The sequence below is a fragment of the Bicyclus anynana genome, chromosome 20 (assembly GCF_947172395.1).
Source record: "Bicyclus anynana chromosome 20, ilBicAnyn1.1, whole genome shotgun sequence".
Lineage (NCBI taxonomy): Eukaryota > Metazoa > Arthropoda > Insecta > Lepidoptera > Nymphalidae > Bicyclus > Bicyclus anynana.
This window is the reverse complement of record NC_069102.1, coordinates 3,538,855-3,566,466: the sequence shown is the minus strand read 5'-3', so window position 1 is coordinate 3,566,466 and position 27,612 is coordinate 3,538,855. Positions and strand designations below refer to the sequence as shown.

Sequence of the window (27,612 nt, the reverse complement as noted above, 5' to 3'; positions counted from 1 at the left end):
ATCTGTAGAAAATGATTTAGATTTACGACATTTATGATAAAATCGAAAGCACATAGAAACTACTCGCAGCAGCTTTGACAGGGATGAAAATTTTTCTATGAAATCTAAATCTTGAGGTTCCTTTTGGGACACCAAAGTGTGTTTGCGACGCTCTTCATTTGTTTGTAAGTCTATGTGAGAAACAGGCCAATCACGTTGTGAAAGTTTAAGCCACGATGGGCCTGAGAACCATAGTTCTTGGTTCAACTGAGACGGCAGAACGCCTCGGGACGCTACATCGGCAGGGTTGTCTGCTGAACGAACATGTCGCCACTGTGAAGCCGGTACGCGACTTGTGATTTCTGTAACACGATTAGCGACGTATGTACGCCACTCATGAGATGGTGAACGAATCCATGCAAGAGAGATCGAAGAATCGCTCCAGGCATAGACATTTTGGAAAGGTAAAATAGTTCCATATGTTATGAGAACCTTTTCGATAAGTTTCGCAACAAGTACTGCACCACATAGTTCCAAACGGGGTAGAGAAATCCTTTTGAGTGGTGCGACTTTTGTTTTTGCAATAATAAGAAATGTGTGAATATTATCTGTGTGGTCCGTCACACGTAAATAAACACAACCAGCATATGCTTTTTTAGAGGAATCAGAAAAGCCATGAATTTGTACTTCCTTGTATGAAGGAAGAATATGGCGTGGTAAAGATATATTTTTGATAAGTGAGAACTCTGAAATAAAGTTAGCCCATAGCTCACAAATAGATTGGGGCGGTTGTTCATCCCATCCTACTCCAGATATCCAAAGTAGTTGGATTAAATGCTTTACAAGTAATGTTATAGGGGAAACAAAACCTAATGGATCGTAGATTTTAGAAATCTCAGAGAGCATAATGCGCTTGGTGCATTTAGGAGAAGGTATGTTAACATGATAAGAAAATGTATCTGTTTTAGGGTTCCATTGGAGTCCTAAGATTTTAACTGAGTTATCATCATCAATGCTAGATAAAATGAGTGCATCATCCTGATTAAGATCCTCTTTGCTGATACAAGATAAGAATTCAGAATTATTGGAAGTCCATTTACGAAGTTCAAATGTTCCTGCTCTACAAAGACCAGTCAATTCACGTTGTAATTTCAAGGCATCTTCCAACGTAGCAGCTCCAGTAACAACGTCATCGACAAACACGTCATTTAACAACACTTGGGATGCAAGAGGAAAAACTGATGATTCGTCCAGAGCCAATTGACGAAGTGTTCGTAACGCAAGGAAAGGTGCCGATGCGACGCCGAAAGTTACAGTACATAAGCGATATTCTTGTATAGGATCATCTACTGAATTTCGCCAAAGAATCCGTTGAAAGTCACGATCTTCATTTCTAATTTGAATGTAACGATACATCATTTTGATGTCAGATGTGAACACAATGTTATGAAGACGATATTTTAAAAGAACTTGAACAATATCTTGTTGAAGCTTAGGTCCAATCAACAGATTATCATTGAGAGAATGACCAGAAGTGGTCTTACAAGATGCATCATACACAATTCTGACCTTTGTTGTGGTTGAAGATTGTTTAACAATTGGAAAATGTGGTATGTAATAACAATTTGCAGTTGAAGGATTTCGAACAAGTTCCATATGTCCCAAGTCTATGTATTCTTGGAGACATTTGATATAATCAGCTCGCAACGCATGATTATTTGAGAGTTTTGACTCAAGTCTATGAAGACGTGAAAGAGCAATTCCACGAGAATCACCAAGAGGAGGTGCATTTTCTTTGAATGGAAGAGACACAGTGTATTTACCGGTTGAGTCTCTAGAATAAGTGGTTTGATAAATTGATTCACATAGAACCTCCTCTTTAGTGAGGGGCTGAGTTTCAGGCACAGATTCACTTTCCCAAAACTTTTGGATTTGCATATCCAATTGATAAGTACTAACATTCACACAAACTTGTGAAGGAACCGTTGATGATATTCGACCGTTAAGTAAAAAACCGAAGATACTATTGATGGCAACGGGTGTACCTAAGGGCCCTTTGATAATATTATGAAGAAGTATACGATCAGTATAATCCGATCCTAACAGCAACTCTATAGGTCGAGATGAACGCAATTCAGGATCTGCTAACGGTAAATTTTGTAAATGAGTTATAGTTTCGAATGTACTAGGAATTGTAGGTACATAACTAGTAATTTTAGGTAAAATAAGCGCTTCGATATAAAGTTTAGGTTCGGATTTGTTGTACGGAGTTATCTCGCACATTACATAACCACGAGGTTGGTTATCCTTATCACCTATTCCTGTGACAGTTGCACTCGTAGAAGTGCGAAACCGTTGAAGACCAAGTCGTTGAACACAAGACTCGGTTATAAGAGTCGCCTGTGATCCCTGATCAATTAAAGCGCGGATGACATTCGACTGAGAATTAGAATTGATAGGTTTAATATTAATTAATGCAGTAGTAAGGAGGACAGTTGAAGAATTTAAAGTATTTTTTGAAGATTTAGAAATTTCAGCAACTAGGTTATGTGTAGGATTGTCTCGTTGATTAGTCTCGTGAAGTTTAGTGTGATGGCGCTGAGAACAAATTCTACAGTTGTAACGCGATGTACACGAGTCAGTGTCATGATTTTTGAAAAGACAGTTTGAACAAACTTTATTTTCTTTAATAAAACTTTTACGATCTTTTAAATCTAAATTATGAAATGATTCGCAATTATTTAATGTATGAGATTCATTACAGAAATAACAAGGTCTTTTTGAGTTAGACTTCGTAGTACTATGAAAACTAACGCTGTGCGCGGGAGGCTTTGTATACAAGTTATTATTAATTTTAGAATTAAAATGCGCGCGAGTAAATGTTGGAGGCGTAGAAGAGACGATTCGCTGTGATGAAATAGAATGAGCTGAGCCGCCGACCATGCGCGCTGCAGCAGCGGGTTGGCGTAAGTTGCCGGACGTAGTCGCGAGAGGTGCACTATCTTTGGCGGCCGACATTACTTCTAAAGCCGCTAACTCTTTTTCAAGAAAATCAAGCAATTCGCTAACCAGTGGAACCTCGCTTGGCGTTTTTAAAGATAATTCAAAACGTCGACGAATACTAGATGGTATTTTCCGAAGTAAAATATTTAAAAGTGGAAAACTCCACTGTTGTACTGGAAAATCTAACGAATCTAAAGCAGTTAAATTCTCATGACAAATATTGATGATAGATTTTAAACTTTGTTTTAAGTTTTTATCATTAACTGGCTCAGCATCAAAAATTTTATCAAAGTGTTTTGTCGCGATGATTCTTTTATTTTGATAGCGGTTTATTAACACCGTCAAGGCGTTTTGATAGTTTGAATCAGTCACAGGAAAAGATTTTATTAAATTTAATGGTTCGTCACGCAACGACAATAATAAGTAACGAAAACGTTGAACATCTGATAAATCCTCGTTATCGTGGACTAAAGATTTGAACAAGTCATAAAATGCATTCCATTCAGTTACATCGCCTCTAAACGTTGGCAGCGAAATAGTAGGTAACTTTAATCTCGATGGAAGACTATGACATAAAGGTGTAGCTACATGAGCGGAGTTTTTTCTGATATTTATTTTTAAATTGTCCAATGCTATTTGAACCAGGTAATACAAATTATCAAATTTATCACGAATAGCCAAGTGGTCTTCTTGGTTAAACTCACCTTTTTTTGCAGTATGTTTTTCGATTTTACCTTGGATTGATTGAAATTGTTTCTTTATGTTATTTAATTCCCGAGATCGAACTCGAAACTCTGCTTCATTGTCTATGCAATCAGCCATGCGTTGGATACTATTTATACAAACGTCTCGTTCAAAGACTAATTGTATTAACTCCATATTTCAAAAATAAATATTTATAAATTGTTTAATTAGGTTGATATAGAAAAATAAGAACAAGAACGTAATGAATATTTATGTTTATTTGTCACAATTATGCTAAATATTTTATTAATTTGTGCGAAATATATATTCGATATAATATACCTACGATAATATCCTGTATGAAAAAATATCAAAAGGGTACGAATATCTAGAAAGAGATATAGATTTCAGATATGATAATAATCTGTACGAAGATACAGATATTATATAGCTCTGTACGAAAATACAGAAGCAATATATGGTACTATAGGAATCTATACGAATATACAGATTCGATGTCGTTCTGTACGAATATACAGTAACGATATTAAATATGATGATAATCGGTACGAAGATACAGATATGATATTACTCTGTACGAAGATACAGAAGCAATATAGGATATGACAGGAATCTGTACGAATATACAGATTCGATATCGCTCTGTACGAAAATACAAAAACGATATTAAATACGATAATAATTTGTATAAAATACAGATATGATATCGTTCTGCACGAAGATGCAGAAACGATGTAAGATTTGTGATACGATACGATATTTACCTACTCGTAAATTACGATTGGGTAAGAAATCGGCATGTAATGCCTGGGTGTGAATGTAGTATTGCGAATTATGTTATAAATATTTGTACGAAAATACAAATATAATTTTGTGATATGATGTGTAATTATGTATGAGTACGTAAGTAATGCCGGAGTATGAAACTAGTATGTTAAATTGTAATTACGTGTTACAATACGAAATATTGCGAAATGTAATATTTATAAAATATAATTTTAATGAATATTCATTACTCGGCATGTGTGACACCACCTTTATGACACGACGCTAGCGGTCGAAACGTGTACCCGCGTCGTGGTAAAAAGTTATTGAAAATTTGGAAATACGTAATGTTAAGTTCAAATATTGTTTTAATTAGTTAGAATATGGATTAAAAACACTGTACGCATAGGTATTTTCAAGAAATAATACGTAATAATTAAAATTAAAGAATAAATATGATCGGAATGCGGGTAGGTAGTCACATGAAAGATCGAATTTGATACGAAATAATAAGAATTTATGTAGAAATATAGTGCCAGCACAAGTATTTAAAAGCCATGGTAATTTTGATCCGGCTCGTAGGAATTTATGTAGGAGAAACCAGGAAAAATGTTCGACGTACCTTGTATTGCTGGCGCTGTCCTCTTTCCGGGGTACCCCTCTGTTAGTAGATAGCTGCAGGCTTGGCAATTTCAAATAATGGCTGGCACGATAAGAATGACGAATGTAATATTTGAATCACTTGTCTTATTCAGAATGTAATGATACTATGAAGAACGCCGACTTGCCGCGTTGAGCGTTTTTTAGAAGAAGGAGGCTCTTGTCTGACAAGCGACAGCTGACAGCTGACAGCTGACAGCGTGTGAGGAGACGTCGGAACAAATTTCCTGATTTGTGTCATATAAGTTTCTATACATTGTCTATACTTGTGATGACACTATGAAATTGAAAAGTCTACGGAACATATGCTAATCTGTGTCGTGATTAAATACAAACGTTTATTGGTCACGAGAAGTTTAGTACAATGTACATGAACTAATGAATAACATCTTACCGAAAAAAAATACGCAGCCGAAGTACTGTGGCCGAAGCGTTGTAGAGTACGTTAGGTTTTTTATTTTAGTCTTTAGGTTTTTTATTTTAGTCTTTTAAATACACCTAAAGTACTATTGTAAATACAGTTTGCTTAGATTTACTTAGCTAAGACATAAGATGTTTAGCATTCTCCCAATTAGATATTTGCAATGTATTTTACATTTACAAAATATCTTAAAAACACTTAGGAAAATATAAAAGACAATCCATGCCTACAGTTGTGGAGGTTGAGGGCCCAAGAACCATTGGTCAGGGCTCCAGAGTAATGAACTTCCTTACAATATGCGCCGTCTCAAAGATTAAAATCCTTTTTACATCCTTCAGCCAAGCGAAAGCTTCTTGTAAGGAGATGATCGAAGCTTTTCACTATCAAACCATTGATTGCAACGAATAACGGAAAAATTGACACAACATTTCACAAATCCAAACATAGAACAGTTTATACACACACAAAAAGTATTGAGTGAGCCTTAAAGGAGTCTTTAAAATATCATAATTCACCCCCGGAAGTCAGGGTTCCAAAGGTGCTGGAATAGCGACCCAGCCTCCCTAGTGGCACGTCGGTTCTCTTTCTACGATCGCTAACGCTTCGAAAACTAGAAAGATGTATGGGAATGACACTTGCTATCGACAGGTCACGTGACAACATCTGTCATTCCCATACATTTTTCTAGCTATCGAAGCGTTTGCGATCGTAGAAAGAGAACCGACGTGGATAGGGGGGCAGCTTCAGAAAACGCAGTGCTAGTCAACCCCGCAATAAAAGGACCGTTTAAATCTAGCGGGTTGCAAAGAACCACTGGATGCTGGCGGCTCGAGAACATTGATCCTGTGTTTGGAAGTCCATGGAAGAGGCCTATGTCCAGCAAACATCCATGAGCTGTTAATGATGACGGAGATAAACTTACCATTGCCAGATATGGTGTTAAACTGTTCATTGGCGAGGAATACTTCGAAGTATCTCGTAAAGTCGCCCGTAGGGTCCCACCTCGAGGCGAGCTTGGCCCACTCTTCCGGGTATTCGTATTTCAGTCGCTTGATTATCTTCACCGCCGTCTTCTTCTGCCTCTCTGTGCATCGGATGCACTTCGTTCTTAGTGCTTCTGGAAGGAGCCCTGCAACAAAGTAGAATTTGATTTAAAATCTCCAGTGATATTTAGTGCTTACTGTTTATAATATTCTCGTTGACGCATAATTTTTTAAATGACTTGAATTGTTCATTATCGTTTTATGTAACGTGTATCGTATATTTTTTTGACACTTTGGTCTATAGGTTATCTGTGACATTACATCAAGCTTTATTTACTAGTTTTCGACATTCAGTTTTTTATTAAAAACTATGACTTTATTAACACCGAAAGTAAAGTAATTATCATCTCAGTATTTAACGAGATTCCAGGAAAACTGTTGTTCCAGCAATTAGATTGAATTAAATCAAAAAATAGGTCAGCTTTTAGTTTACCATGTATATGTTTACTAAGACTATGACGTCACGAAATGGCCGACAGTGTTTTTGGCGTTTGAAAAATAGATAATAATCGCAATTTTAACTAAAATAGATAGTTAAAGTTAAAATTACGCTTTTACCATCCCCTCCCGCTGCGGGACATTTGAGTGCCCAAGCCAGTCGGGGCTCCAGAGTGAGGAACCTCCTCACAATACGCGCCGTCTCAAGAATCACTGCCTTCTGTATCCGACTCTTGATCCAACAGTTAAGCGAAAGGGCGAAAGCTTCTTATGATGTTGGTCGAAGCTTTTCGCTATAAGACCATTGACTGAAACAACTATCGGAACAATAGTAGTTGATTCAACATTTCACATGGCAGAAATCTCGTGAGCAAGGTCCAAGTACTTTTGATACTTTTTCTTTTCGGCTTTAACTAGATTAACATGTGGCATAGTAATATCACGGTTGTTGATTGTTATTATACACAGATGATGTTTGTCTCCTAGTGCAAGTATATTTTTCGCTCTTGATTGTGATAACGGGGATGGTGACTAGGTTTGAATATATTGATTTTTATGATACATTCGGGTAAATAAGGTCAATGTTAACTAATTTATACATAAAAAACAAAGATTGTCTGGATATTTGCAAAATAAATAAAATTATAATATTTCAAAATCTATTTAAAATCTTTTATCGTAATTAGATGGAAGTTCATACAGTTAAGCGTCCTTACATTAAATGTGACATTTTTTAATATATGAAATATAAACATAAACGCACAAATAACAAAGATATTAGTAATTTTGTTTGAACGCCCATACAAATCTAACGATCAATATGTACCTACCTACGACGTCATTAGTTCGTACCATTTTGTATGGGGCGTCTTTCAGGTATCCGCGGCAGCGCCGCAAATCAGACCCTTTAAATCTCTGTAGCTCCGAAAGTAATGATCGCAGATACCCTGATATTTTTACAAAATTGCTTTACTATTAGCATACTCTTAATTTATATAAAATTTAAAAAACTGTCATCATCCCTTGGTTGGTTAACCTATGTAGTTTCGCATCCCGAGTTAATGTGTTCGTTTTTTGGGTTAAAATACTAACCCATTTTCATTTCTTCTAATTTATGTTTAATATCAGTTCACAGCCCAGTCAACAATAAAATATTAGTTTTGGCAATTGATCCTTTAGATTTAAAATCAAAAAACATTTATAGTACATTTTTTTAATAACTGTTTAGTTAAATGGAAACATAAATAAGATAACAGGTAAACCAACATCTCCAAGATGTTTTCAGATAATAATAGAACTTATATCTTGTTCTCTTAAACGGCACGGTGAATGCTTGGCTGTGGAATGTTCTAAGTGGACTGGTCTTAATGGCATTTTGGCGCCATTTATTTTTCAATTATACTTAGAAGAGTCGAGAAACTCTTTGGCGTGAACACAAGACCAGGTTTAAAAATAGCTTGAACTTTTAGCGCAGGCTGTCTTAAACAAGGTAGAACGGACACCAGAGTTTATTTTTTCAAGATTATTACAAGTGTGTTCTTTTTTCTTTATTTTATTGGATTCTTATCAATTCGATTCATGAATATAAAAAAATAGATATGCATTAGTGTTCGGCTGTGATGTCCCGTCGATTCTAACTGCCGCCGCTAAGTTTGTCACCTAAATTTTTTTAAAAAGCCTTTTTTTAACTGCCCACTACATGGCCAGCTGGTCTATTCACTAATTTTGTCTTTATTATCAACTTATTAAAATAAACATCAAATCAACTGATAATGTCACCTACCTACTGTATGATATCCACGAATGGTTGTTAGTAGGCACCGGATGACATTTGATAAATATAATCTTAATTTCGTATATGTCAAATAACAGACGTCAAAGTTAGTGAATTAGCCTGCAAGCCTCCTTCTGTACAGGAGAGGGGACACTAACTTGGCTTTCTAGTGGTAAAAGAATTTTCAAAATCGGTTCAGTAGATCCATAGATTACCCCTACAATACCCCATTTCGGTTTCTACACGACATCGTACCGGAACACTAAATCACTTGCCGGTATTCTTTGCCGGTAGGGTGGTAACTAGCCATGGCCGAAGCTTTCAGACCTGGACCAATAAGGAAAACCTTAATCGCCCCAGCCGGGGATCGAACCCAGGACATCTATCTTGTAAATCCACAGCGCGTACACTGCGCCGGAGGCCGTCAAAATTTCTTAGAAGAAAGAAAAGCTCAGTATTATATACCCAAGACTCGAACCTAGAACCTCGTGATTTGAAGTAACATAACTAACTAGATCAACGAGACACTTAAAATCACGTGGGAGAGAAAAAAATCGTCTCTCAAATAGCGTGCTAATTATAATCGTTGTTTGCTCTAGGACATGCAAGCTGCAGACAATTTTATTGTCAAACTACAAAGCTACATCGTATATTATGGTCATTATCTCAAAGAATTTATGTACTTATTATTTCTAAAATAGAGTGTAAACTCAGACCAAGGCTAGCCTGTTGAAATAATTTGAAATAATACCATGCAAGCAACGATATTTTATACTATTGATATGTTACGTGCCTACAAAATCACCCCAAAAAGTGATCCGAATTTAGCTACACCACAAAGCGCACACATGCAAAATTTTGTGTTTAATTCCAATATTTAAGTTAATATAGTTTTTACACTTTCTGAACACACAACTAAACATTGTAGACAATATTTAGGTATTATTTGTATACCTAAATGACAACTAACATTGAGATTTGGAAATTTCCTCTTTTAAGCGACTCATTTTTCATTACTTAGTAACACATCTAACAGTATTTAACATCATTGATTGTACTATGTTTTGGTTCTGCGTATTACTGTTGAAGAAATATAAAGTTCGCAAAATACTATATTTTATAGACAGAAGCACTCAACAATATTTATGTATGCAATTGTTTGTAGCCTATCTGAACATGTCTATCTTAATGTTGGTTTTCATTCATTTTAAAATAAAATATGGAAAACCATGTGGCGTTCTTATTTAGATAAAACATCAAAAAGTGCAAGAAATGTTAATTAATAATAATTATAAATAGGCAAGAAATATAATAATAGTTGTGTGCATTTTAAGAAATTAAATATCACGTGTCTCGATCGGTGAAGGAAAACATCGTGAGGAAACCTGCATACCAGAGAATTATCTTCATTCTCTGCGTGTGTGAAGTTTGCCAATCCGCATTGGGCCAGCGTGGTGGACTATTGGCCTAACCCCTCTCATTCTGAGAGGAGACTCGAGCTCAGCAGTGAGCCGAATATGGGTTGATGACGACGAAGAAATATAATTATCTTCGTCTATTTTTTTGCCTAGTCCATAAAAACACCATGTTTTCTTTATGTGTATCTACTATATTTTTTCAACTTAAACCATATGTTTTCTGTACTTAAACCTAAAAAACACTATGTAATTGTTGTATAATAGTAATGTCTATAAAGTGGTAATAAGAAAATTAAAAAAAAATTGGGGTTCCATCCCTACATGGAAAGTGATAGGCCCAAGGCGTATTTTTGTGCATTACCATAGTGTCATTTATTAAATACTAGCGGACTCGGTCAAGCTTCGCTTTGACTTACGCCTACCCCTACCTCTACCCTACCCCTTTTTCTTTGCTATAAACCTCACGGAGCCCGAGACCTTTCTAACGAATGCAAAACCGTGAAAATCGGTTCGTGCGTTCTGGAGTTATAGCGTCAGGAAGGAAAACCCGACTTATTTTTATATTAAATATTAACATTAGTTAATTTTTTAATTTTAGTTTGATTGGCAATTGCATGATCAAGATTATGGCAAGTACTTTGTAAAATGCACGATTCCAACAAAAACGCATAAATAAAAAACTACATATTAAAAATTTAAAATTATCATTGGTGATTTTGAACTATTATAAAATAAAGTATTTTCGTAATTTTTTTTGTAACGTGCTGGACCTTATTACAAACACATTTTGAGGGCGATTTATGAGTTTTTAAGCCGATTTACGTGTGTAAAGTTTATTTTTATAATAACACAAGTTAAAAAGTTTCCTCTAGCGATCACGTATTGTTTACGTCACGCAGTTTTTATTATTCTTGGAGCGTCGTTTGTTCACAAATAATGGAGTAGGCCATTGTGACAGAGAATTTTAACAATTTCCTCGTTACATTATTCTTGTTGACAATAGTATGATCGGGTGGATCATCCATTCATTCGTCTACGTCATAATGTGACTTATTTCCTTTGTCGTGTCTTGAACTAAGCCTACAGACGTTCTTTTACCTGTTAGAGTGTATATAGACGGATTCATTACTACTACCACCTACAGCCAAGTTGTCATATCATACCAAGTTTTTGGTAGGCAACAAATTGGAGGCCATTGGATCAGCTTCAACCTTCACACAGAAAGTAAAACTTAAAAGAAACAAATTTTAATGATGTTAATTGTAAATTATTGTAGTATTGTCTATATTTTTATCAAAAGAGCAACTGTTTCTTGCCGGCTTATCTCAGCAGAACCTGCCTTTCGAACCGGCGATATAGAATCGTTACAAATAGTCAAATTGGGCGTTTCAAAATAAATGAATGTCGATTTTTTTGAATTTGGTAAGTACTTAATTCTATTATAGTTTCTTCGTATCTACCTACTGGTAGTTCGATTTAATTCACAGTCTAGCTATTTATCAATAAGTATATTTTATCCATTAAAAACATTTTTGAAGACGGGATGAGAGAGGTTAGGCTAATAGACCAATGCGGATTGGCAGATTTCACATACAAAGAGTTAAGAATATTCTCAAGTATGCAGGTTTCTTCACGAAGTTTTTCCTTTACCGTTTGAGACAGTGATATTTATTTTCTTAAAATGCACATAACTGAAAAGTTGGAGGTTTATGCCCCGGACCGGATTCGAACCTACGCCCTCCGAATCAAATGCAGATGTTATATCCACTGGGCTATCACGGCTATCATCGTTGATTGGTAATGGATAATTGATGTAATAGAAACTCAGACCAATTACAGAAGGACCTGTATCGCACTCATAATCACAAACAAAATTGTCTGTCATTTTCTGAGGAAAACGAGCTTAGATTTGGTATATATCTTATAATAGAAGTTTTTGTACGTTTTTACACATTAAACTACACAAAAAGGTATTTTTTCCGAACTCTTTAACCGACGAACACGATTACAACTATTTAACATCGATTCAATAAAGACAGCTTTTATTATCGCATTAGATCGTTGATCATATACTTTGACAGAAAAGTAACATCTAGCGAGAACCTATACAATAGTTGGTCTGAGAATAGAAACGACAGGAGACTCCAAACTCCAATAGGTATATTCTAAACAGGAAATTAGATGTAATCGTATCTCCAGTATCCTCCACCCACACAATGTCGCATGTAAATTATATTAAATATTTACTTGTTGGTATTACGAGTTGGAAAAAAAAGCATGAATACGAAGTAGGTGTATTCTTTAGACCATTAATAAATAAAATACGGTATCTTTAGCCGTGCTGTTTATTCTGGACTTTCTTCTTTTTAAAGAGCATTGACCATTTAACATGATTAATATTATACTTCGCGTGTGCAAAAAAATATATTGAAGTAGGTATGAGTTAGAAGAAGGTAGAGCCATGATAGCCCAGTGGATATGACCTCTGCCTCCGATTCCGGAAGGGTTTGGCTTCGAATCCGGTCCAAGGCATGCACCTCTAACTTTTCAGTTGTGTGCATTTTAAGAAATTAAATATCATGTGTCTCAAACGGTGAAGGAAAAACATCGTGAGGAAACCTGCATACCAGAGAATTTTCCTAATTCTTTACGTGTGTGAAGTCTGCCTGCCTAACCCCTCTCACTCTGAGAGGAGACTTGAGCTCAGCAGTGAGCCGAATATGGGTTGATAATGATGATTAATGAGTAAGGAGGTTTTTCATTACCGGACCGGACATGTACAACCAGAAAAATACTGAAAATGATGTAATACAAGACTTTTCAAAATTCATTTAGTTAATTTGTCAACATTTTTTTTATTATTTTATTCGTTAATATGAAGTAGGTTTACTTTTAAGTTTGAGAAACTTGTTCGTAGTTGCTCTTTTAAAATAACGACCATTAATATTACTTCTTGTATGATGATGAGTGCCCATCCAATTCCCTTGGAGCCTCCTTGTCATTAAGAGTTCCATCAATCATTCTTCATCATTATTCCTGTCATAAAAAAATAAAAAATATTACTCCACTTTCCATGGGCAGTGCAAAAAGGTACAGCCTATGAGAACTCATTACTTACCTGTATTTGAGGAGGAACTAACTAGTTGATCCAGTGGTTACCCTATCCGGCGTCGGTCTTAGGTTCGACTGAGATATTTAATCTTCCTTCTAAGAATAAAAATCATTCAACTCTCAGCCTGGAGTTGAAAAGGTGGTGACCCCCGTGCATCCAAAAACGCGTTAAGCTGTCGGTCCCGGTCATTATCGTTAATGATAATGATCGTTAAATAAAAAAAATCAAAAACCTGACTGCCTAACATACTCGCACCTAGTCGTCCGCCTCGCGTTTTTTGTCTAGCGATTAATAAATAATGTTCTTCTAATTGTAGGTTTTTTTAATGGCCATGATATACCATTTTGAAATTCTCTTAATGAGCTCTTGAATTTGATACCCATATCGCAATTTTCGAACAAAATTTTTTTTCACCTCGAGTCTGTAGGGTCTCGCAGTCATCGATTGGTTTTTTTTAACTTCTAGGTCCTGTAGTGCTCCATTAAAATGATAACAGTGTCTAACCCTTGTTAAAATCTTTGTGTACGCCCCTGCCAGTGGGAAGCAGAGGTAGTAGAAAATAGATTTTAATATACATCATCATCATCATCATCATATCAGCCGATGGACGTCCACTGCAGGACATAGGCCTTTTGTAGGGACTTCCAAACATCACTATACTGAGCCACCTGCATCCAGCGAATCCCTGCGACTCGCTTGATGTCGTCAGTCCACCTGGCCAACACTGTGTTTACTAGTGCGGGGTCGCCATTCCAGCACTTTGGGACCCCAACGTCCATCGGCTCTTCGAACTAAGTGCCCCGCTTATTGCCACTACAGCTTCGCAACTCGTTGAGCTATGTCGGTGACTTTGGTTCTTCTGCGGATCTCCTCATTTCTAATTCGATCACGCAGAGATACTCCTAACATAGCTCGTCCCGCCCGCTGTGTGACTCTGAGCCTTCGTATGAGGCCTATAGTAAGCGACCAAGTTTAATATACAACACATAGATAAAAATATTTCCGCTATATCCTAATTAGGCTCGTAACTGCGCGTCAGGGAGGCGTGGGAAAGTAACGTCTAAGAAAGAAAAGCATTGTTGCAAGCGCAGAGATGCATTGTGTTGTGTACATTGTCGTGGTTATTTGCAATTAACAGGAATGCAAGAATCGCCATGTAAAATATTTAGAAAATATTAATTATATTAGATGCTAATTAATACAACAAAGACGTATTGTATTTGATTTTGTAAAAACGAGAGTTGGTCGTTCGAGATTTTAGGTCTCTAATCCGACGAAAAGGCGTTTTTTTTGAAGGAGGATTAAGTTTTTTGATTGCATGTATGTAATATGTATACAATTATACATACTTATATATTTCTTTATTAAGCTCTGAAAACAAAACCCTAAACGGCGTGTATGGCATATATCAAAGAGGTAATACATCTAGTTATATCAACGGCAAATTTTTTTTAAATTTTTTAAAAATTACAATGGAAGAGTTTTGGCACCAAATCATAAGTCTCAGAATTTTTTTCAAAATCTACCTATCTACCAAATTCTCAAGCAGTTGGATTTATTATTATTATTATAAATAACTTTTTTATAGTCCATCATTTATGACGAGACAAATTACGTAATGGTTAATGTTTAAAAGTAGAAACCCGCTAATAACCCCACAAAGTAAAACATGGATGCTCAAGATCGAACTCCGGAACTCCGAACGTCGAACGTTAACCTATATATATATATATATATATATATATATATATATACCGCTATATGAAGTTATCACATAAATTAAATACATTCTGTCGTTTTAGTAGTGTAACAATTTATCGAACTCAATAAAAGGATAATGATTTTACCAAAAGCAAAAACCCATATAACGCGTTCTCAGTAGTAAATTTCGACCTTGATTTTTTAATTCTCTTACCTCTTATAACTTATATTTATCAGGAAATACCTAGTTACTATACAATATAAATAGTTGTTATATATTCCGTGCGTGGTCTCTCAACATTGGAATATTCCAAATTGGTTTAAAACTGGTTTTTATTTTCGTCTAAAATAATGTCAAAATATTTTGCGTTATTAAAAGCTAATTCCTATAAATTATACTTCGCAAAAACTCCTCCCCCTCTATTGGAAACATTCAAATAAAACTAGTTTGTTGTGTATTCCATTATCACAAAGTTATGCTAAGGTTAGTACTTTTTAGTTTACTGGTACAATGACTCTTTATACGTATTAATGTACGAGTATGTATCAGTGTGAGAGCTGTGATAGCCCAGTGGATATGACCTCTGCTTCCAATTCCGGAGGGTGTAGGTTCGAATCCGGTCCGGGGCATGCTCCACCAACTGTTCAGTCATATGCATTTTAAGAAATTGAATATCACGTGTTTCAAACGACGAAGGAAAATCATCGTGAGGAAACCTAAATACCAGAGAATTTTCTTAATTCTCTGCGTGTGTGAAATCTGCCAATTAGCTTTGGGCCAGGGTGGTGGACTATTTGGCCTAACCCCTCTTATTTTGAGAGGAGACTCGAGCTCAGCAGTGAGACGAATATGGGTTGATCAATAATAATATAAGTGGCGAAGAATAGAATTTTGATGAAAGTAAGTTGTCTCAAAGAATAAGAATTTCATACCGCTTGATACACACTCCGGTTTTTCGTACATCCATACATACATTACAATAATGAATATGTATGGATTTTTAAACGGTAACCCGGCGGGAATCTGTCTGTACAGACTCTTCACCTCTGATATGTATGTATAGTTACTAACATAGTTCAGTTCTAGTTTAGCTGTAGAGACTTTAAAATATCTATTTTGTGTTGAATTTATCCTTTTAAAAAGGATAAAAAAATCTTTCTTGTGTTAAATTGACCACGATTAAGAATAGAAAAAATTTAAAAAATCATTAAATCATCATGAAAGTCATTAAAATAGGGATAATTTAAGAATAGAGTCCACTATATTTAATTACTTCCGCTATATTGAATGCCTAACTGGTTATTTTAATAGATATATTTTGTATATGTCTGAATTAATTTCAACTTTCTGCCTTATATCACATTTCTTATTTACATAATAATATGTATCAATCAAACGAGTATGTCTAGACGTATATTATATCATTCTTTGTGGTTATATTTTCTAATTATATAACACGTATTTACTACTATGACGCGGTAACCGCAATTTGCAAAGGTTAACCGGTACAAGATGGGTATGTTTATCAAATTAGCATATATCATGTCATTTGAGGAACAATTAATAACAATATATTATGGATTTATGCATAAGCCCGGTTGATATTCATGTGTTATTAGATATCGTAATGGTTTCTTTAGATATTTGTATAATTATGGGGTTAAGAATTTTGTCAGGAATGTGCTGCCAACGGATCTACAGTTTAAGGCGGAATTATATTTGTCTGATGTGTCGTGTCATTTTGTATGCGACACATCAGAAGCTCTCACGATATGTCACAACACTTAAGGTAAACTTTGCCATACAAAATGTATGATACCGATTTTGTTCTGATGCGTCACGACACGACACGTCAGACAAATATAATTCCGCCTTTAGCCGGATTTATATTTGTCTGACGTGTCGTGTCGTGACGCATGCGAATAGAATCGGTATCATACATTTTGTATGGCAATGTATAAATCCGCCTTTAAGGCATAATGTCTTAAGAGCGCGCAGCGCGTCGGTACGATTTGGATAAAATTCGAAGCGCAAACGAGACGCCGAATTATGACTTTCACGTGAGTGAAAAGCACGGAGCGATTGACGCGCGACGCAAATTTTATGACGTGAGCGCCAAAACCATTTTTACCTAATGGCAAGTAAATTAAACAACATAACGAAAAACAAAATGGCCTTGTTCAAGATATATATACCTAATTTTCTATACAAAACAAAAATTTAAGAATAAGTTTGCTTTTCCTGAGATTGAAAGCAAAATGTGAGCAAAACATTTTGCAAATTTTGAAAAGTTTTACAAATTGTGTATTTTGTATAGTCATAACGAAGCTAACACTTTGAAATATCATTTGCCCAAATATCAGGCTCCTAACTTTTCCAGAATCTGAGATCCAGAACCATTTGTAACCACCAAATTACATATTGCACACTCTTAAGTAGCTCAGAAATATGTCATCGACGGATGTGCAAAATAACGTATTTTTCTGTAAAAATTAAAATTAATTGTGTATGACGGGAAATAGTAAATGAACGGCTAGATTGATTTCACTGATTTCTTCTATTGTGTTACTGACATAACAACGAGGATTATATTTTATTTGCCCTACAACGAACACAATCAGATGTTAATTCTATTTCAGGTCTTAAATTTGCTCTCCGAGACACAGGGATCTTACTACCTACTACCTTAACTTTACTCTGCTTAAACTGCATTGTCACTTAATAATGATTAAACACAAGCCTTTCGTTAAATAAAATATTTAAGAAAAAAAGTCATTTTGAGTGAGGTCATAAAAAAATTCCCACGATTTTTATCTTTGTAATAGCAAACTGACAGTTTACTGACATTGATACATCTGAATAAACCTTTATTATCTTTAATTGTGATTTCAATATTTTCCCCGTTCTATGGTTTAACCAATAATGAATTTTGATTAATTTGTAAATGTTCTACCACAAACGATGTCTCTGATTATTAATTTATGATCTGGCATTTCCTAATTAACCTTTTGAAAATTCTATAAGAATATAACACAGCAAAATTACTTAAAATTTTAAAGAACGCGTTGATGTCTATTGCTTAGAATTTCTAACCTGGCTCTAGCATATCATATATAGTGTTCAGGTAGAAACAAATATGATAGGTATTTATTACATACATCTGTTCTATTCTACATAATTTCTGTTCATCTACTAGTTCTATGATTAAGAAAGATTAGTTAGTTTGTAGGTTTATTTCGGATGAATTTATAACTTCTTAACCGGCTTTGATTAAATTACTAACAGACTTATTCTTGGAGATTTAGATGTCTAGGCTTAACATACGTAGCAAAAAAGTGAAAAACTAACCATTTCTCGAATTTGATGAAATGAAATATCGAATGAAAATGGTAAACTCGTTTTAATCGAATCGTTAATTTGTAAAGTAAATCTACATGGCGTTCTGCATCCTAGGTTGAGGTTATACGGGGTCCTGGAGTGTAACTATAACCTGTGTGGATTAATTTGACACTATTGGCACAAACATCCATAAACTCTTCATTCGAGCCAGGTGTCAAGCTAATCTTGACTTGACTAAACACTAGCTGTATGTAATAACTTCGGCCTGCGACTTCGTCTGCTAGACGACTAGAAAATCGATGTTACGATTATGTTTACGTGATCCTTAAAATATAGATAACTATAGCTGACACCGCGCAGTTTCACCCGTTTGGTTCCCGTTCCCGTGGGAATACAGGGATAATATATCCTTATAGCCTTCCGCGGTAAATGGGCTATCTAACTCTGAAATGATTTTTCAAATCGGACCAGTAGTTCCTGAGATTAGCGCGTTCAAGCAAGCAAACAAACAGAAACTCTTCAGCTTTATTTAAGCTTAATTTCAGCTTCAGCTTTAATCAATTTACACAAAATCTAATCTATTGGTGAAAACCTCATGAAAATCCTTTTGGTCTTTGAGTTCATCGCGAATAGACAGACAGATGTGGTGGAGGACTTTGTTTTATATATGTTAAATAAATGAAAGCCTTATTGTTTGCATAAGTTCAGTGAACTAGCTATGGCGTGGCCGAGATATTATCCAATGACCTCAACAAACGGCAAAGGCAAAGTAAACAAATAATGAGCCACCAAGCTTTGTTTTTTTTTTTTTTTTAAAGGTATAAGCGCCGTGCCGTTGTATTGAGGTACCAGTATAGCTAACGAGTATGTACCTTACGACTTACAATGGAATTCATAGACGTTGTAGAGGCACCCCCAGGTGATCATTCACCCGGTGAGTGTCAAATTCTCAAACAAATAGAGGTTAAATTTGACACTCTGTGGCTGAATGACCCTTGGAATTGGAATTGAATGACGGCTTGGATTTACAAGACCTGGGTTCGATCCCCGGCTGAGCCTATTGAGGTTTTCTTAATTGGTCCAGGTCTGGCTGGTGAGTGGCACCTACCGGCAAAGACGAACCGCCAAGCGATTTAGGTACGATGTCGTGTAGAAACCGAAAGGGGTGTGGATTTTCAACCTCCTCCTAACAAGTTAGCCCGCTTTCGTCTTAGATTGCATCATCACTTACCATTAGGTGAAATTGTATAGACCCTTGTATTGTATAGAGTCAAGGGCTAACTTGTTGAGAAAAAAATAGTTAAAAAAAAATTACGTCCCCATAACTTTCTACTGATGACTAATTTTTTTAAACGGTTTAGTGGGTTGAGTTAAGCGTGGAAAGTAATAAACATACACATTATTAGACTCGACTAGAGACATCAGGATTTTTGTGTTTGTCAAAGATCTTCATTAAAGCTGATACTAAATCAATGTGCACTAAGAATTGGAGTTATGTTGACCTGGTGTGTGGCAGTTTGTTGAACTCTTACCGGTTTTAAGTTCCTCCGAATATCTGAATGTCATTTGACAAATTATAAATATCTCTCCAAGTTCCCGTGCCAATGTTCGAGCCAATTCATTTATTAGGTAGATACCTACCTCTCTGCAGTGGCTGATATACAAATTTGCCTCCAGTAGGCTTTTAAATTATGTGTATATAGAGTAAGTAAGTTAAAAAAAACATGAAGTAGGTAAAGCGACGAGACACTGTGAACTATGAGTAAACAACTTAACAGTTTCACCCGTTAAGCTGTATAAAGATTGTCACTCACCGAGATAATTTTGTTGTAATGTTAGAATTTATCTATAAGCAAAAATAGATCAAATCAATCGTCTCATTACAAACAGATTATTAGCTTTATCATCACACCATATGATGGATGTTTACTGCTGTACACTGCGTTTTCTGGTGCGTGGTCGACATTTTAACACTAAGGACCTCAACCGATCCAGCTTATCGCCGCAAAAAACACAGAAATTATTTTTAAGCAGTACTATACCATTAACAATATATAGAGTGGTTATGTGGTTAGTTTAAACTAGAGGTGGTGCGAAATATATTACACTAGTAGACGCCGCGCGGTTTCACCTGCGTGGTTCCCGATCCCGTAGGAATACGAAGATAAAATATAGCCTATAGCCTTTCTAGATAAATGGGCTATCTAACACTGAAAGAATTTTTCAAATCGGACCAGTAGTTCCTGAGACTCAATTTCCTGAGGTTCAATCAATCAAACAAACAAACTCTTCAGCTTTATAACGTTAGTATAGATTAGAACTAAGCACAAATTAGAAGCTTTCGTGGTTGCTGTAGGATTTCCAAGGTGTTTGAGTGAGTGTATAAGTGCCAGTGAGTGAGCAGTAGTGTTAAAATTTCACTGATAAAAGGAGATGGTCCAAAATTGTATGGAGCCCAGGATCAGTCATTGTACCCTAGCGGAAATAAAAGACAATATTTTTTTAAACTATTTTTGGTTATACAAATCTACGAATTTACTTTAATTCTCTCGAAATAATATTCATTATCTCCCAAGAAATGCAACATTAATATTAATATGGGTAATAATGGCGGATAGATGACGTTTTCAATGCATTAGTCGATTTGACGTTTGCTGTCAATTGTCATGTCATAGTTGCTCTATGGGCGCTATCTTGATATAACTCAAAAACTTGGGTTTTTATATCATTTATTTCTTTTTATTTAGTTAGATTTATTCACTTTAATAAATTTTAATACAATCCTTGTATTTTTAAATTTTAATGATACGGGGTACAAAAGTGGACCTAAAATGGACCATCTCCTTTAACCTTGCATTGTTACATGCTGTTACATACGAATGCGCCTGGTGAGTGAACAGCTTTAGTACAATATCCATAATAGGTAGGTACATAGTAAATACTGTGAGTCATACAGTTAACTGTATTTTGTACTAGTGTAACACTTTGCCTATCTATTTAATACATATAAGTAACTAAGTGAGTATTATGAAGAATGGTCTATTTGTTACACCTACACTCTATTGTATACAGTTGTACAACAAATAAAATAGAAACTGGTCATCAGTTATGTAGTTATCTTTAGTAATGTTATACATAATATCTTAATCTTCTTCATCATTTACAATCCATGTTCATTTCACTATTGAGCTCGAGTCTCCTCTCAGAATGTGAGGGGTTAGGCCAATAGTCCACCACGCTGGCCCAATGCGGATTGGTAGACTTCACACCTAGAGAATTAAGAAAATTCTCAAGTATGCAGGTGCACAATGTTTTTCGTTCGTCTTTTGAGATACGTAATAAATAATTTATTAAAATGCACATATCTGGAAAGTTAGAGGTGCATGCCCCAGGCCGGATTTGAATCTACGCCCTCTGAGTCAAAGGCCAAACTGATCCTTTGCGCAAAAAATTAATTAGCTCTTCTGTCACTAGTTGAGGCTATTAGCCGCGGTGAAATGGTTTCGAGATTTTTTTTGGCACTGCGACTCCGTAGTTCAAGGGTCTCCACGGCAAAAGGACCAAATGTGTAACTCACTCAATTATAGCTTGACAGTGTTTATTTACTATGCGGACAAAGTCACGGATGTTCCCTAATTGTAAATAACGTTTTTTTTATTAGATTATTGGTGCGATAAACGAGGTAACGGCTTTTTAAACCGACTTTAAAAAAAGGCGGAGGTTCTCAATCCGACGCGCATGTTTTTTTTTCTAATGTTTGTTACCTCACAACTTCGTCATTTATATGACATAAATTTTTGTTTGAAAAAGTATACTTCTAGATTAGTCCCGTTTCATTTTCATGAAAATCGGTTGAGTATTATTGTGTTAAAATCAAAATAACTGAAGTTCGTGTTTGAAGTCGGTTCAATTTTTATGTTAAAAAGATTATTATTAGTTTATTGGTGCGATAAAAGAGGTAACGGCTTTTTGTACATATTAATTTAAATAAGGCGTAAATAAATCAAGGTATTCGAGTTAAAAGCTTGAAATTAAATATTTTCAAGGACAATCCAAACAGAATTGGGCCCAATTTCATAATTGATCTTATTATATTTCATCGTTGTGCGATTTATAGGTATTTTATTGCAAGCCAGCCCTGTGAGCAAGGTTATTTTATGGGTAACCGCAGACACGCGAGCAAAACCACAAACTGTAGCTAAGTGTACACACCTACCATATGTACACTATGTATAGAGTATAGACAAGATACGGTCAATACTTACTACACCGGTAGTACAGTCATCTTGAAATATAACATAAAATTTTTACAAAATTTCATTTCATACTAAAAAAATATTTTTTTATTTTTTACTCGATTTTACAAATTTGAGTGTGTGGAAGAGGCTAATTATACTACTAAATCGATTGAAGGTAAAAAAAATCTCAGAATGCATACCTATAACATAAAAAAAGTTTGGGAGAATGAACGGTGAAATTAATAGAAGAACTTCTCATGCAAACGTTATCAAAACAGGATTTACTATTTTGATAGTACAGCCAGATATTTATTTAAAACACAGTTCAACACAATTTTATTAATTATGCTCGCGTCTTCTTAGGTGCAAATATCACGGAACATTTATCACTTTAATTCAGAAAATTAGCCAAATTATTTTCAAATTTGGCCAATATTTTCTCTTTTCTTAAAAAAATAATTAAAAAGGCATTATAGAATGGGTACGACAACAGTGCGACGACCAGGTATTTAATCGTATTCCATCGGAATTGAGTCATGCTTAACCCTTGAACTTTTATGAATTACCTCGTTAAAGATATAAAGCGTTAAAATCTAAACACTTCAAGTGTCATTGGGTCCAAAAGTTCAAAGTGTTTAACTTTAAAATAGTTTCCTAATCATATTTGCCATCTCTAAACATTCTATTCAATGATATGAGTGTCTATGCTGATGACCACCCACAAAATATTTGACTAAAACTGTTTGATTTCATAATACCGTATATAAAATTTCATTTTGTTTAGCTTTTCTGTTTGTACCAGTACAATAATGATAAATTGGAGAAAAATATAGGTATTTTAGTATCTTAATGTATTTTTTATTAATTGAAACTTTTTACTACTTATATTATACTTCGCCAACTGTACTTATAGTAAGAACAACAAGCATAATTAACGGCGTTCTATTTTATAATTTAAATTTATAATTTTATATGCGGTTAGGCTAAAAACAGACAATAGCATTGAATCAGGAGGTCCAAGGTTTGAAATTGAACTTTCTTTATTTTAGGACATTTTCATTAGCATCTTTAAAACAACAATATTTAAAAAAAATGTAAAAAATAACATAAATAAATATAACATATTCTCTGTTTTTAAACATTACAATTTTTGCTTTTCCTTCCAAAAAGATGAAAACTTTTACAAGGTCACTTGTAAAAGTTTCGCCTTTATAATTTATGTATTCTGTGACAAGGTTAAGGTTGCTAAGGTTGCAAACTACGTATTTAAAAAAAAATTAAATGAAAATAAATGACAGAAAAAATATGAATTCCATAAATATAAATAATATTTTCCTTTCCCTACCAAAAAGGCGAAAACCTACAAGCTTAAGGTTGCTAAGGCTGTTAAGAACTATTCCCAGTCTAGGTTGAATATACTCGTAGTTAGGTAGGTGGTTTGTAGTTATCATTTACTACATAATAGTTACAAAGTACAGCTCTACCGGACGAACAGTACTGCAAAGTGCTTTCCGTTATGATGTCATCATGACCAATTACGATTGTCCCGTTCGTTTCTATGTGTACTGTACAATTGCTTATATATTAGTTGACTGTGGTGGACTGATGACATCAAGCGGGTAATAGGGAGTTCCTGCATGCTGGTGGCTCAAGACACTGGTGTTTGTGGAAGTTCTATACAAGATGCCTTCTTTATTCTTTACAAGTTAGGCCCTGACTGCAGTCTCACCTGATGGTGAAAATCCACACCCCTTTTGGTTTCTACACGACATTGTACCGGAATGCTAAATCGCTTGCCGGTACGTTTTTGCCGGTAGGGTGGTAACTAGCCACGGCCGAAGCCAGCCAGACCTGGACCAATTAAGAAAATCTCAATCGGCCCAGCCGGGGATCGAACCCAAGACCTCCGTTTTGTAAATCTACCGCACATTCCACTGCGCCACGGAGGCCGTCAAATGCCGTCAAAGACCTATGTCGAGCAATTGATGTCCATCGGTTAAGGATAGTGATAATGCACTATAGCACTCTGCACTTTGCCTCTCGCGATCCAGTTTACCATCAAGTGTAGCAGGAAATTTAGGGATGGACAGTAAAAAAAATTCGTAAGTCGTGACAGTACCCATAACGACATTTCGATATTTTTATGTTCACTTCTTCCCTATCTTTCTCTCCGTAAGAAACATTCTCGTACTTCAAGAAATATTCTAAAAAAAGTATTAGCGAAATCGGTTCAGCCGTTCTCAAGATTTGCGCTTAGGAACACATTCAATATTTGTATTAAACATATATCAATAATTAAGGAGTATACTAAATGTCTCGTCGACATTTGACAGTTAATATATGCCTCTTTGGATGAAGGATCAGAAGAAATTATTGACATAAAAAAATAAAAATTAGTAGCAAATAGGAAGATATCGGTGCAAATCATTAACATTTGAAAATGCTCGTCTCTTACGGTTGTAATAAGTCAAGAGCAACTTGATGGGCTTAAGCTCAAAATTCCCTGTTCTAAGTATAAATAATATATAAATAAGCTTAGTTTCATTGAGATCTATTAAAGGGAAATCAAGAAGAAAAGTTTAAAATAACGAATCCTGTGCGGTTAAAGTCATAGTGACTCTGTTAAGCGTATTTACATTTATAATGAGACTACGAATTACTGGCTCTCAATATTTGTCCTTAATCCATGTATTCTCGCAGTAAAAATAGCGTCTATAATTATTTTTTGTAGTCATAGATTAAAAACTAGTGTTCCGCCTTCAGTAGCGTTTCCTGTCCGTGCGTTCGCTTTTTACCTTGATCTTAAGAGAACCGCGATAAATTAAAATACCTCATTCTAATTCTATCTTACTCATATGCAAAAACTGAATTGTGTGCATAGTTTGTTTTTTAATTTTTTTACTAAACAAGTTCCGTGGCTCAAAAGTAAAAAGGAACCCTTAATAGATTACTTTGTTGTCTGTCTGTCTGCCAAGATGCTTGGAGAATGCGTGGAGGTATCAAGTTTAAATCGTATACTCAAATCTACGGCATCGTAAAGTTGTAAAAATCAAACTTTTAAGTGTACATATAAAAGGATTCAGCATTAGACGCATATTTTGACACTCTCAAGGCCAAGGGAATCAAAACTCACAGGGTAGGTAATTCTTGTTGACCTAAAACTATGAAATTTGGTAAACCATCCATAAAGACGACAAGTAACTCATATACATTTGTAATTAAATCTTAAAAAAACAAGGGGTCTGAAATTTGGGAATAGTTCGGCAAAAACTACGCAATGTGATTCAAGAACTTACGTACTGACAAAGTGAACAGAAACCTACGTATTGACAAAGTGAACATAAACCTACGTACTGACAAAGTGAACATGAACCTACGTACTTACGAAGTGCGGAACCCTCAGTGGGCGAGTCCAACTCGCACTTGACTGGTTTATTCGTCGTCATCAACCCATATTCGGCTCACTGCTGAGCTCGAGTCTCCTCTCAGAATGATGAGAGGGGTTAGGCCAATAGTCCACCTCACTGGTCCAATGCGGATTGGCAGACTTCACACACGCAGAGAATTAAGATAATTCTCTGGTATGCAGGTTTCCTCAAGATGTTTTCCTTCACCAATTGAGACACGTGATATTTAATTTCTTAAAATGCACACAACTGAAAAGTTGGAGGTGCATGCTCCGGACCGGATTTGAACCCACACCCTCCGGAATCGGAGGCAGAGGTCATATCCACTGGGCTATCACAGCTCTGCTGGTTTATTCACCTAATTGTTTTTATTAAATTACAAATAGGCGTTTAATTACGATGTCACCATCAGATTTGCTCGCTCGCAATCGGAAACAAGATTTCGTGTATCAAGAAGATTAAGATTTAAACTTGACCTACTTGGTGTTATTTTAAAGTTCATTTTCGATTAAGGTCTCATTGCCGGCGCACGAAGCGGAACGTTTGTGAAATTAGAATCAATAATATACAATGTAGGAATTTAAGACACGGCTCTATAGGAATTAGTGACGCTTAAGATTTGTAAGTCTTACCAATTTGTTAATAATAAACATGCTAATGAAGAGTATATAAAAGGAGATGGTCCAAAATTGTATGGAGCCCAAGACCAGTCGTAGTACCCTGGCGGAAATAAAATAAAACATTTTTTTTTTAAATTTTTTTTGGTTTTCAGCCCAATATAACCTCGGGACTAGTTATCATCATCATCATCATATCAGCCGATGGACGTCCACTGCAGGACATAGCCCTTTTGAAGGGACTTCCAAACATCACGATACCGAGTCACTACTGACTGACTGACTAGTCAACGTCTCGGGAAATATACTCATAGTGCACAAATATATACCGACTAAGGTGCACTCTCCATTCCTCGATTCTCGCGGTATGATCAGCTGTTAGAATAACTTGGTTTTCGCTGATCAGGACTCACCTGGACCTCACGTCATATCCGTCAGTTATCCGTTGCTGAAGGATCTACGGGTCAATGATAGTAGCCTCGTTCTCGTTCCCTTGAGAATACGGGGATAAAATATAGCCTATGACGTGGTTTTTTAGAGGTAAAAGAATTTCGAAATCGGTTCAGTAGATCCAGAGATTACCCCTTACAATACCACAAAGTTCACCGCTTTATAATATTAGTATAGATATACTTACATAGATGAAAGTTTTCTACGGTCTACGGCCTATCGTCTCATGGATCGCCCGCACAGAATACTAATACCCGGCCTTGATTTATGTGTGTCACGCAGCGGGTCTCCAGTGAAAATGTAAACAATACCCGCATTGGCATTACCAAATCCAGATTTCTAGAACATTTCACTTTTTTATCACAAACGCGGCTGTAATCTGTGGTAATATTGTAATAATACTATATTGCGCATTGTATGGATTATACTCACGGTATAAAATGAGACAAACGTAGATAACTTGTGTTTTTGTAGGCATAGGCATTCGCTGGAAGAAGGCGGCTCACGAAGGTGATGTTTGGAAGTCACTACAAAAGGCCTA

At 35.6% G+C, this 27,612-nt stretch overlaps 1 protein-coding gene across 1 annotated transcript in view; it reads right to left on the bottom strand.

The window, feature by feature from the left end:
• Positions 1 to 27,612, bottom strand: part of LOC112055398 (uncharacterized) — a 60,948-nt gene that overhangs the window by 20,882 nt on the left and 12,454 nt on the right. The window contains exon 2 of the mRNA XM_024095483.2: positions 6,456 to 6,662. Coding sequence (XP_023951251.2) covers positions 6,456 to 6,662 — 207 coding nt within the window. The remainder of the gene's footprint in view (positions 1 to 6,455; positions 6,663 to 27,612) is intronic.